The sequence below is a fragment of the Pan paniscus genome, chromosome 15, assembly GCF_029289425.2.
Source record: "Pan paniscus chromosome 15, NHGRI_mPanPan1-v2.0_pri, whole genome shotgun sequence".
Taxonomy (NCBI): Eukaryota; Metazoa; Chordata; class Mammalia; order Primates; family Hominidae; genus Pan; species Pan paniscus.
In genome coordinates, this window is record NC_073264.2 from 106,461,420 (window position 1) to 106,474,329 (window position 12,910).

The following is a 12,910-nucleotide window of genomic DNA, read 5'->3' on the forward strand; positions in this document are numbered from 1 at the left end:
CAAATAAATAAAAAGCCCCTGAAGCCCCACCTTCCAAGAATAGGGGATGCCGTACAGCCTCAATTATAGCCACGTTTCCCTGCCTAGGTACAGTGGGCGGCAGGCGTGCTTCTGACAGAACAGGGCCACAGTGAGAGGCCACGTTAAATTACAGTGATGATTTCGATTCTGGTTGTGTTTTACGCAATCTCTTCACTCCTTGACCCATACCCATCAGCTTGCACCACAGCACACTGCAAAGCTGCGTGCGTCAGCAGCTCCACGCTCCACCTGCCACCTCTGCCCTCCCTCCTCCATCACTCTATCTTGCACCCTCCAGCCTCCCATACCCTCCTCACACCCCAGGACCTCTGTTTCCTGTCCCTGTGTTGTTCTCCCTGTCCCCCAACACCACAGTCACCCTCCCTGGGGCCACGCTGCTGCACCTGCTCTGGAAGCGCCTCCTGGCTTCTGCTTCCCTCACACCCTGGTGCGTGCACACTTGCAGGCACACACACAGGACACATGTGGACAGTGTGAAACCTCAGAACACTAACCCACGGGGAGGATGAAAGAGGAAAGTGCCACCTCTGGCTGAAACTGCCAGGATGCCCTCTACTTCTAAAAACATTTGGTATTTTCCATAGCGTGTTTCTATAACAAAAAATATGTGCTAGTTCCCGTTAGCTGGAACTGACATGTGGAAGGGGCCAGGTCTTGTGGGGCCCGGCAAGACTGCCCCCCTGTGGACAGCAAGGGAGGACCTGCGGTTCCGCCAGAGCCAGAGGAGGGCCAGAGGCCGCAGGGGCACCTCTGAGCTCCGACAAAGCCAGCAACACCCCATACCGCGGAACAGACAGAAAGGCGGGCCAGGGGCCCTCCACGTCCTGAAAGACCCAGCACAGCACTGTCCATTTCACACCAGGATTCTTCCAACATGAGAAAGCAATAACCTTTAATACTCACGTGCTCATTTAACTTAACTGGGGGCGGGCTCAGTGGCTCATGACAGTAATCTCGGCACTTTGGGAGGCCGATGTGGGTGGGTCACTTGAGGTCAGAAGTTCAAGACCAGCCTGGCCAACAGGGCGAAACCCCATCTCTACTAAAAAATACAAAAAAAAAAAATTAGCCAGGCATGGTGGTGTGCTCCTGTAGTCCCAGCTACTCGGGAGGCTGAGGCAGGAGAACTGCTTGAACCCAGGAGATGGAGGTTGCAGTGAGCCAAGACTCGGTCAAAAAAAAAATTTTTTTTAACTGGAGACTTTCTGTTGCTGCTGTGAAACTTCCTTTTTTTAAGAGACAGGGTCTGGCCGGGCGTGGTGGCTCACGCCTGTAATCCCAGCACTTTCAGAGGCCAAGGCGGGTGGATCACCTGAGGTCAGGAGTTTGAGACCAGCCTGGCCAACATGGTGAAACCCTGTCTCTACTAAAAACACAAAAATTAGCCGGGCGTGGTGGTGTGCGCCTGTAATCCCAGCTACTTGGGAGGCTGAGGCAGGAAAATTGCTTGAACCCGGGAGGCAGAGGCTGCAGTGAGCTGAGATTGCGCCATTGCACTCCAGCCTGGGCAACAAGAGAGACACTCCATCTCAAAAAGAAAAAAAAAAGAGGTCTCACTCTGTCACCCAGGCTAAAGCGCAGGGGCACCATCACGGCTCACTGCAGCCTCAACCTCTCGGGCTCAAGGAATCCTCCCACCTCAGCCTCCCAAATAGGTGGGACCACAGGCATGCGCCACCATGCCTAGCTAATGTTTTCTTATTTTTTGTTTTCTTTGTTTGTTCTTTTGGAAACAAGACAGAGTTTCGCTCCTGTCGCCCAGGCTGGAGTGCAATGGCACGATCTTGGCTCACTGCAACCTCCACCTCCTGGGTTCAAGCGATTCTCATGCCTCAGTCTCCCAAGTAGCTGGGATTACAGGCGCCCACCACCATGCCCAGCTAATTTTTGTATTTTGGGGTTTTTTCTTGTTTTGTTTTTTTAGTTTTTGTAGAGACAGTTTCACTATGTTGCCAACGCTGGTCTCAAACTCTTGACCTCAAGTGATCCTCCCACCTTGGTTTCCCAAAATCCTGGGATTACAAGCATGGGCTACCACACCTGACTGGAAACTTCTTTTAAGGGGAGACACCTGTAGGAGGCCTGGCTGGCTGGGCAGTAATGGATGGAGAGGAATTCAGGGGTCCCACAGGTGAGTGCCCAAAGGAGGCTGGACCAGACCGCAGTGCATCCCTGAGAGCTGAGGACGGGGACCCGGGAACACAGGGCGTGTGCCTACTGGTGGGGCTGGATGCAGTAGCATCAGACATCTGGGAGGAGCACTGACAAACAGGGCCAAGCACAGCAGCCCACACCCCTTCCCACGCGCAGACCCTTCCCATGCGCACACCCCTTCCCACGCGCAGACCCTTCCCAGGCGCAGACCCCTTCCCACGCGCAGACCCTTCCCATGCGCACACCCCTTCCCACGCGCAGACCCTTCCCATGCGCACACCCCTTCCCACACGCAGTCCCTTCCCAGGCGCACACCCCTTCCCACGCGCAGACCCTTCCCAGGCGCAGACCCCTTCCCACCCGCAGACCCTTCCCATGCGCACACCCCTTCCCACGCGCAGACCCTTCCCAGGCCCACACCCCTTCCCACGCGCAGTCCCTTCCCAGGCGCACACCCCTTCCCACGCGCAGACCCTTCCCATGCGCACACCCCTTCCCACGCGCAGTCCCTTCCCAGGCGCACACCCCTTCCCACGCGCAGACCCTTCCCATGCGCACACCCCTTCCCACGCGCAGACCCTTCCCATGCGCACACCCCTTCCCACGCGCAGTCCCTTCCCAGGCGCACACCCCTTCCCACGCGCAGACCCTTCCCAGGCGCACACCCCTTCCCACGCGCAGTCCCTTCCCAGGCGCACACCCCTTCCCACGCACAGACCCTTCCCATGCGCACACCCCTTCCCACGCGCAGACCCTTCCCAGGCGCAGACCCCTTCCCACGCGCAGACCCTTCCCATGCGCACACCCCTTCCCACGCGCAGACCCTTCCCAGGCGCAGACCCCTTCCCACGCGCAGTCCCTTCCCAGGCGCACACCCCTTCCCACGCGCAGACCCTTCCCAGGCCCACACCCCTTCCCACGCGCAGTCCCTTCCCAGGCCCACACCCCTTCCCACGCGCAGACCCATCCCAGGCCCACACCCCTTCCCACGCGCAGTCCCTTCCCAGGCGCACACCCCTTCCCACGCGCAGACCCTTCCCAGGCGCACACCCCTTCCCACGCGCAGACCCTTCCCAGGCGCACACCCCTTCCCACGCGCAGACCCTTCCCAGGCCCACACCCCTTCCCACGCGCAGTCCCTTCCCATGCGCACGCCCCTTCCCACGCGCAGACCCTTCCCATGCGCACACCCCTTCCCACGCGCAGACCCTTCCCATGCGCACACCCCTTCCCACGCGCAGACCCTTCTCAGGCCCACACCCCTTCCCACGCGCAGTCCCTTCCCAGGCGCACACCCCTTCCCACGCGCAGTCCCTTCCCATGCGCACACCCCTTCCCACGCGCAGACCCTTCCCATGCGCACACCCCTTCCCACGCGCAGACCCTTCTCAGGCGCACACCCCTTCCCACGCGCAGACCCTTCTCAGGCGCACACCCCTTCCCACGCGCAGACCCTTCTCAGGCGCAGACCCTTCCCAGGCGCACACCCCTTCCCAGGTCCACATCCCCTCCCCAGGTCCAGAGCCCTTCCCAAGCCCAGGCCCCTTCCCCAGGCCACTGTGGAGGAGCTGGTTTTGTAGTGATTACAATTTGGTTACGGAAAACAGGACGTGTGTCACGCTGCAGGCTAACCAGCAGCTTCCTCCCTCACCCAGATGGCAACGGGACAGAATTCACCCGTTTCCTGAGAGCAGGCACCTTCAGCCACAACTTAGGGTTCTGGGGGTCATGGAGCAGAGGCAGAAGCCTGGAGCCTTCCACCCTCAGGACTAGAGCCCCGCCAGGAGGCCAGGCGCACGCACAGAACCCCAGGCCGCAGGGAGAGGCCAGGCGCACGCTCGGAACCCCAGGCCGCAGGGAGAGGCTGGCCGGTCACATCCTTCTCTGAGGCAGAGGGAGCTTCCCAGCAGGCGAGGGCAACTCCACCACCCATGTCCCTCTCCAGGGCCAGCGCCAGGTGACATGCAGCCATGTCGCAAAGTAGGTCCGGCTGCATCGTGACCCCAAACGGAAAACAGCAGCACTCACGGACACCCCAGCTTCAAAGTTCTAGCTGTGAAGCCACTGAAAGTTGTGATTACGGGAAACGCTCCCCACCCCCACAAGTTCTGGTGACACTGAGGTGTGCTGCTCCTTGCACAGGACGAGGAGGGACCCCTGCAAGCAGGAGCCCGGGATGCCTGGTGTGTGGGCGCCATCACCATCACCTGCTGGCAGAGGGAAGCCTCAGGGCACACACAGCGCAGGACACTCATGTGGGCTCACAGGGAAGCCCCGCCTTGCCTCAGTGGAGCAGACGGCCTCCTCAGGGCACTGCCCACGGCCCCCAACTCCACCGTCTGCCTGGCCCCTCCAGCCACGCTGAGCCTCAGTCCTCACCCACCCTTCTCTCTGCACAGTCTCTGCTCAGGTGCCCCGGGACGCTGGAGCACCAGTGTGGTTTCCCCCGCGGGGCCTGGCTTCCAAGGTCAGGACCCTCTGGGGACTCTCCTGAGGCCTCTGGTCACCTGCCCTGATGCCTTAGTTAAATATTCCAGAGTAAACTGCGAAGCTGTGTCAGGCTTAGTTCTCAATTAATAGGCAAGACACCTAGGAAAGACAGTGGCCTTGGGACTAGAAAACGACAGCTCAGAGAGAAAGCTCAGCTTTCAAGATGAAGCTGGAGGAAGGGGCGGCTGGGGCCTACTTGTGTGCCAGGGAAACTGAGAAGCCACAAAGGTTTCCAGCCCCCTGTGATCACCGCTGTGACGAGGGAGGGAGGATGCCAAGCGGGCACCTGGAGAGCCTGCCTGGGAGACAGAGGGGCTGCCCAGAGCAACAGATCCCCTCCCTCCTCCCCACTCTCGGCCCAGGCACCACCTGCGCCGGTCCCCAGGGGCTAAGAAGCTGCCGCCTCGCAGCACTTCCCCCAGGACCACCACAGTTGGTTGCTGGGCCTGCCCCTCCCTTGAGAGAGTGTGCCTGGGCTCAGAGGCGTCTTGGGGCCACCTGACAGCGCTGGCTCTGAGCGTGTTCTGACAGCACCCGGGTGACAGACTTCCAGCTCTGCACTGCTCCACACCACCACCCTTCCCCGGCAGGGCACAGTGAGGGCAGTGCGCTGTCACCAGGCCCGGATGCACTTAACACTGTGCCTGCCCGGGAAACCCTGCGTCTGCTGCCATGACAACTTGCTTTCATTACTGTTGTTATCATCCCAACAGACATCCAAGTCTTGGCAACTGTGACACAGCTGCAAACTCTGTGCCCAGCAGTCCTAGGAAGATACCCAGGGAGTATGAGCATGGAAGACGATGGGGAGGGAAGAGCAGGAGAGAAAACTCAATGAAGCCCAAGCCAGTTCTTAGAAAAGATCAAAAACACCGATCAACTTCTAGCAAGAGAGACAAAGGGAAAAAAAGACACAAAACACCAACATCTGAAAGGAAAAAGGAGGCCACTGTGGACCCCGCAGATATCAAAAGGATAAGGGAATGCTTCGAACAACTCTCTGGGCAAATTCAACAACTAGGTCAAGTGGACCAATTCCTCAACACAAGCGGCTAATTCACCCCAGGTGAAACACAGCATCTTAAATATAACTAGAACCTCAGTGATGAAAGAAGCCGAAACCACAGTGCAGAATCTTGAGAAAGAAAGCTTTGGGACCAGATGGCTACGCTGGTGAATTCTACCAAACATTTCAGAAAGAAAGAACACCAACTCTACATAATGTCTTCCAGAAAATAGAAGAGGAAACGTTTCCCAACCCATTCCATAAGGAGCAGAACCCTGATACCCAAGACAAGGACGTTACAGGAAAAACTACAGGCCAATATCCCACGCAAGCATCAGCAGGAACCCTCAACAGAACATCCGGCGCTGAGCAAAGCAGCTCATGCCGCTAATCCCAGCACTCTGGGAGGCCAAGGTGGGAGGATGCCTTGAGGCCAGAAGTTCGAGACCAGCCTGAGCAGCAAAGCAAGACCACATCTCTACAAAAAAAAAAAAAAAAAAAAAAAAATTGGCGTTGGCTCACACCTGTCATCCTAGAACTTTGAGAGGCCAAGACGGGAGAATTACTTGAGCCCAGGAGTTCCAGACCAGCCTGGTCAACATGGCAAAACCCCATCTCTACAAGAAAAATACAAAAATTAGCTGGGTATAGTACGGCGCACCTGTAGTACCAGCAACTCAGGAGGCTGAGCTGGGAGGGTCACTGGAGCCCAGGGGGTTACGACTGCAGTAAGCCATGACCACTGCACTCCAGCCAGGGTGACTGAGCAAGACCCTAGACCCTGTCTCCCCCACCAAAAAAAATTTTCTTTAATTAGCTGGGCATGGTAGTGCATGCCCGTAGTCCTAGCTACTCTGGAGTCTCAGGTGGAAGGATCTCTTGAACCCAGGAGTTCCAGGCTGCAGGGACCTGTGATCACACCACTGCACTCCAGTCTGGGCAACAGTGAGACTTTGTCCCAGAAAAAAAAAAAAAGGCTGGGTGCGGTGGCTCACGCCTGTAATCCCAGCACTTTCAGGGGCCAAGGCAGGTGTATCACTTGAGATTAGAAGTTCAAGACCAGCCTCGCCAACATGGTGAAACCCCATCTCTACTACAAATACAAAAACCAGCCGGGTATGGTGGTGGGCTCCTATGTAATCCCAGCTACTCAGGAGGCTGAGGCAGGAGAATCGCTTGAACCCAGGAGGGGGAGGGTGCAGTGAGCCCAGATTGCGCCACTGCACTCCAGCCTGGGCAACAGAGCAACACTCCATCTCAAAAAAAAAAAAAAAAACTCAAGGAGTGTATTAAAAACTCTTAGGGGCCAGGTGTGGTGGCTCACACCTGTAATCCCAGCACTTTGGGAGGCCAAGGCGGGTGGATTGCCTGGCCAACATGGCAAAACCCCGTCTCTACTAAAAATACAAAAACTGCGGCTGGGTGCAACAGCTCACACCTGTAATCCCAGGACTTTGGGAGGCCGAGGTGGGCGGATCACGAGGTCAGGAGATTGAGACCATCCGTGTAACCTCGCCTCTACTAAAAATACAAAAAATTAGCCGGGCGTGGTGCTGGGCGCCTGTAATCCCAGCTACTTAGGAGGCTGAGGCAGGAGAATGGCATGAACCTGGGAGGCAGAGCTTACGGTGAGCCGAGATTGTGCCACTGGACTCCAGCCTGGGTGACAGAGCAAGACGCCGTCTCAGAAAAAAAAACAAAAAACTTAGCTGGGTGCGGTGGCGGGTGCCTGTAATCTCAGCTACTTGGGAGGCTGAGGCAGGAGAATCTCTTGAACCTGGGAGGCGGAGATTGCAGTGAGCCGAGATGGTGCCACTGCACTCCAGCCTGGGCAACAAGAGCAAAACACCATCTCAAAAAAAAAAGAAAAAAAAAAAACCTCTTAGAACTAACAAGTAAGTTTAGCAAAGCCATAGGAAACAGGACAACACACAGAAATCAACCATATTTATATAAACAAGCAATGAAGAGTTGAAAACTAAATTTAAAAAAAAATTCCACTTATAATAACTCCTAATAGAGCTTAAGTACACATCTAAAAAACGTCCAGAGGGTCAGGCACGGCAGCTCATGCCTGTAATTCCAGCACTTTGAGAGGCTGAAGTGGGGGGATCACTTGAGGTCAGGAGTTCGAGACCAGCCTGGCCAACATAGTGAAACCCTGTCTCTACTAAAAATACAAAAATCAGCCAGGCGTGGTGGTGGGCTCCTGTAATCCCAGCTACTTGGGAGGCTGAGGCACGACAATCGCTTGAACCTAAGAGGCGGAGGTTGCAGTGAGCTGAGGTTGCACCACTGCAATCCAGCCTGAGTGACAGAGCGAGACTCCATCTCAAAAAAAAAGTCCAGAAGCTGTATGCTGAAAACTACCCAACACTGACAGACTATATCAAAGAAAATCTAAATGAATGCAAACATACACTGTGTTCCATGGACTACAAGATTCAACATAGAAAAAATGTCAGCTGGGCACGGTGGCTCCCACCTGTAATCCCAGCACTTTGGGAGGCCGAAGAGGGCGGATCACGAGGTCAGGAGTTCGAGACCAGCCTGGCCAATGTGGTGAAACCCCATCTCTACTAAAAAATATACAAAAATTAGCTGGGTGTGGTGGCACGTGCCTGCAGTCCCAGCTACTCAGAAGGCTGAGGCAGCAGAATCACTTGAACTCGGGAGGCGGAGGGTGCAGTGAGCTGAGATCGCGCCACTGCACTTCAGCCTGGGTGACAGAGTGAGACTCTGTCTCAAAAAAAGAGAAAGAAAGAAAAAATGTCAGCTCTCCCTAAATTTATCAAGAGGTTTAATGCAATTCCAATGAAAACCCCACCAGGACTTTTGTACAGGTTGAACATCCCAAATCCAAAAATCTGAGATTATAAATGCTCCAAAACGGCCGGGCGCAGTGGCTCACGCTGGTAATCCCAGCACTTTGGGAGGCTGAGGCAGGCGGATCACGAGGTCAGGAGATCGAAACCATCCTGGCTATCACAGTGAAACCCCGTCTCCACTAAAAAATACAAAAACAATTAGCCGGGCATGGTAGTGGGCTCCTGTAGTCCCAGCTACTCGGGAGGCTGAGGCAGGAGAATGGCGTGAAGCCGGGAGGCGGAGCTTGCAGTGAGCGGAGACAGTGCCACTGCACTCCAGCATGGGCAGCAAAGCGAGACTCCGTCTCAAGAAAAAAATAAAATAAAATAAAAAATAAATGCTCCAAAACATGAAACTTTTTGAGTATCAACACGATGCTCAAAGGAAATGCTCACTGGAGCATCTCAGATTTCAGATTTCAGATTTTTGGATTAGGGATGCTTAACCAGTAATTATAATGCAGATATTCCAAAATCAGAAAACTCCGGTATCCAAAACACTTCTGGTCCCAAGCATTTCAGGTAAGAATATGTGACCTGTAGAGATGCACAAACTTACTCTAAAATTAAAAAGAGAAAGGGCAATTAATAGCTACAACAACTTTGAAAAGGAAGAACAAAGGTTGAGGGACTCACAATATCTGATTTCAGGACAATATAACAGGTATAGTAAAAAAGCGTGTGATGCTGACAAAGGAAAACGGCACCTGATCAACAGGGCAGGACACAAGGCCCAGAGACAGACCTGCATGGACGGGGCCCAGTGAGCACAGCCGAGGGAGCAAAGGCCTTCAGTCTTTCAACAAACGGTGTTGAAACAAGGGGACCTCCAGATAAACAATGAGCCTCAGCCTACAAAGCACACCTTATACAAAACATAGATGGGCCACAGATTTAGGCCAGGTGCGGTGGCTCACGCCTGTAATCCCAGCACTTTGGAAGGCTGAGGCAGGCGGATCACTTGAGGTCAGGTGTTCAAGACCAGCCTGACGAACATGGTGAAACCCTGTCTCTACTAAAAATACAAAAATTAGCCAAGTGAGGTGGCGCACGCCTGTAATCCCAGGTACTTGGGAGGCTGAGGCACGAGAATCACTTGAACCTGGGAGGCAGAGGTTGCAGTGAAACGACATTGTGCCACTGCACTCCAGCCTGGGCCACAGAGCAAGACTCCATCTCAAAAGAAAAAAAAACTTCTGCTTTGAAAATCACATATACAACAAAGGGCTTGTAACTACAATCCACAAAGAACTCCCAAAACTCAACAATAAGAAAACAACCCAAATAAAAAATGAGAGTCAGGGTGTGGTGGCTCACGCTGTAATCCCAGCAATTCGGGAGGCCAAGGCTGGAGTATCACTTGAGCCCAGGAGTTTGAGACCACCCTGGGCAACATAGAGACCTTGTCTTTACTAAAAATAAAATAAAATAAATGATCACAGTGTGGTAGCATGCACCTGTAGTCTCAGCTACTCAGGAGGTTGAGGCAGGAGAATTGCCTGAGCCTAGGAGTTCAAGGCTGCAGAGAGCCATGACTGGGCCATTGCACACCAGCCTGGGCCACAGAGTGAGATCCTGTCTCAAGATTAATAAAAAAATAAGACTTGAGCACACATTTCAACAAAGAGGATTCGGGCATGGCAAATAAGCACCCTAATAAGGTTGAACATCACTAGCCAGTAGAGAAATACAGAATACCACTATGATGAGATGCCACACACCTGTTAGAACAACCAAAATAAAAACATTGACAACACCAAGTGCTGGTGAAGATGTGGGGCAACTGGTGAGAATGCGTAATGGCACAGCCACATCACAAAACAGTTCATGACAGTTTCCCATAGAGTTACACATACAACTAAGTTCCCCAGAGAAACGAAAACGTATGTTCACACGGAGAGCTGCAAATGAATCCTTTTAGCAGCTCTATTCACAACCACCTGAAACTGGCCACAGTCCAGCTCCTTCCACAGGCTGGGGTCCATCCCCAGCCCGCAATACTGCCCATCACTGAAACGTCCCCTCCGAGGCCTGCAGCAGCCTGAGTGGCCCTAGGGCATCCGCCCGGGAACCACCAAGGCCAAGGGCAGCAGCAATCGGATTCTAAGTACCAGACATTGCTGAAAACAAAACTGCAGGCACAGAGAGTGACAGTGAGGGGCAGCTTGAGGGGTCTTCTGGGCTCCCCAGGCTCTCTTCAACCCTCCCTGTGCTGGCTGCCCTGGCCCACGCGTGTGTCGAGGAAGTCCACGCACGCCACGGGGGTCCACAGGCGCGCGAAGAAGGTCTACATTCGCGCCAACGAGGTCTACATTCTCGCCAAGGGGATCCACACTCGCGCCCAGACGGTGCAGAACCGCGCGCGCCCAGACAGAGCGTGCGGTACCGAGGCGCTGGTCCCGGCCGCGCCGTCACCGCCTCCAGCCCGCCTAAGCCGCACCGGGAAATCCGCGCAGCGCCAGCCCGCGGGACTCACCGTCCAGGGACACGAACTGGCCCACGGCCGAGGAGCCGCCGCCGCTGCTCTCCACGAACTGCACCTCGGACACGATGATGTTGTCCTCCAGCACTGAGCCGCAGGCGGTGCACACCGCGTCCCCGCGCGCCGCGTCCAGCTCGATGTCCGTGCCGCCGCAACCGCGGCACACGCGGCCCGTCATGCCGGCGACCGCGCGGGCAGCGCCCGGAGCCTCCCAAGACTCTCAAGCCACCCGAGCCTCCGGAGCAGCCCGCGCCGCCCGCCCAGGCCCAGCCGCCCGCCCAGGCCCAGTCGCCCAGGCCTCGCCGCTCTCGCGAGGCCCCGCTCCAGCCGATTCGCAGCCGCAGATTCGCCGCGCGCGCCGGGGCCGCGCCGCCCGCAACGGCCGCGCCCGCGGGATGGGACAGGCACCGGGACCACGGCGGGGACGCGAGGACTGGAGCCGCGACCTCCCCACTGCGAGCGAGCTGGCCTCCCTTGCGGCGCGCCGGCGTCGGAGGGGCGACCTGCGGGGGCTGGGCTTCGGCGGAACCCGAGCGGGGCCTAGCGGTGAGCGCAGCCGAGGACTGGCGCTTGGGGGCGGGGCCACGGCGGTGAGCGCAGCCCGGGACTGGAGTTTGGGGCGGGGCCTCGTCGGTGGGCGACACCGGGGACTAGAGCTAAGGGTGGGGCCTCGCGGTGAGTGCGGCCGGGGAAGGGACCCAAGGCTGGCGACGGGACCCAAGGCTGGCGACGCGACCTAAGGCAGTGGGCGGGCCCTTGGCGATGAACGCAGTCGGGGACTAAAGCTGGACGCGGGGCAGAGGAGGGTCCTCCTCGGATAGTGAGCGCGGTCTCCAGCGGCGAGCGAGGCCTGGGGTGAGGACTCAGAGCCGGATGCGGGGCTGAGGGTGGGGGGCGGGGCCTCCCGTGGAGAGACGGCCTGCGAAGGGAACTGGAGCTGTGGGCGGGGAAGGGGGCGGAGCCTGGGTCTGGACCCGAACTGTGGGCGGGGCTTGAGGCGAGGGTGGGGGGCCGAGCGCGGTGGGCGGGGCCTTGGCCCCTGAGGGCGACCTGGGACCCAACCCCGGGCTCTGGGAGTGGTGGGCGGGGCCAGGGCAGCTGCGCTGGGGGGCCTGGCCGGAGAGGTGGAGACACCCGCCAGGGGCCACCCTGCCCCGCCCTCCGCATTTGCGGCGTCCGCCGCTCCGCTCGCCCAGGTTCCAGAGCCTCCCCGTGCGCCCCGCTATTCTCCGTTTTCTGTTCCCCTAAAATTCCCACTTTCTAGCAGTCATTCGTGGCCACCTGTGGTTACCCGTGAGTCACCTCGCTGTGCCCCCTGCCCAGAGCGGGAACCCTGGCTGCGCACGCCCTCAAATATCTGCAGGTGCTGTTCACAATCACCATAGGGCCGGTGACATACCCAGGAATGAGCCTAAAAAGAAATGCGTAACCAGGCGTAGTGGCTCACGCTTGTAATCCCAGCACTTTGGGAGGCCAAGGCAGGCGGATCACGTAAGGTGAGGAGTTCGAGACCAGCCTGGCCAACATGGCGAAACCCCGTCTCCACTAAAAATACAAAAAAATTAGCCAGGCTTGGTGGTGGGCGCCTGTAATCCCAGCTACTCGCGAGTCTGAGACAGGAGAACCACTTGAACCTGAGAGGTGGAGGTTGCAGTGAGCTGAGATCCCGCCATTGCACTCCAGCCTGGGTGACGGGTGACAAGAGTGAAACTCTGTCTCAAAAAAAAAAGAGAGAAAAAAGGAAATGCGGAAGACCCCACCCTCTTTTTTTTTTTCTTTTTTTTTCTTTTTGAGACGGAGTCTCTGCTCTGTCGCCCAGGCTGGAGTGCAGTGGCGAGATATCGGCTCACTGCAACCTCTGCCTCCTGG

At 56.6% G+C, this 12,910-nt stretch overlaps 2 protein-coding genes across 7 annotated transcripts in view; one reads left to right on the forward strand and one right to left on the reverse strand.

The window, feature by feature from the left end:
* BRF1 (BRF1 RNA polymerase III transcription initiation factor subunit) overlaps nucleotides 1-12,910 on the reverse strand; it is a 99,057-nt gene that overhangs the window by 73,040 nt on the left and 13,107 nt on the right. The window contains exons 1-2 of one of the 6 annotated variants that reach the window (XM_055098096.2): nucleotides 11,036-11,142; nucleotides 946-1,084 (exon numbers count right to left, since the gene is read on the reverse strand). The exons of 2 other annotated variants lie outside the window; for them this stretch is intronic. Coding sequence is in view for 3 of the 4 variants with exons in the window: in XM_003806985.5 (XP_003807033.2) it covers nucleotides 11,036-11,219 (184 nt within the window). In the remaining variant the exon portion in view is untranslated. Of the gene's footprint in view, nucleotides 1-945; nucleotides 1,085-11,035; nucleotides 11,903-12,910 lie in introns of those variants that run through there. 3 more of the 6 variants (XM_003806985.5, XM_008959030.5, XM_008959031.4) reach the window with 3 other exon arrangements.
* PACS2 (phosphofurin acidic cluster sorting protein 2) overlaps nucleotides 11,569-12,910 on the forward strand; it is a 100,275-nt gene continuing 98,933 nt past the window's right edge. The window contains exon 1 of the mRNA XM_055098085.3: nucleotides 11,569-11,587. The gene's annotated coding sequence lies outside the window, so the exon portion shown is untranslated. The remainder of the gene's footprint in view (nucleotides 11,588-12,910) is intronic.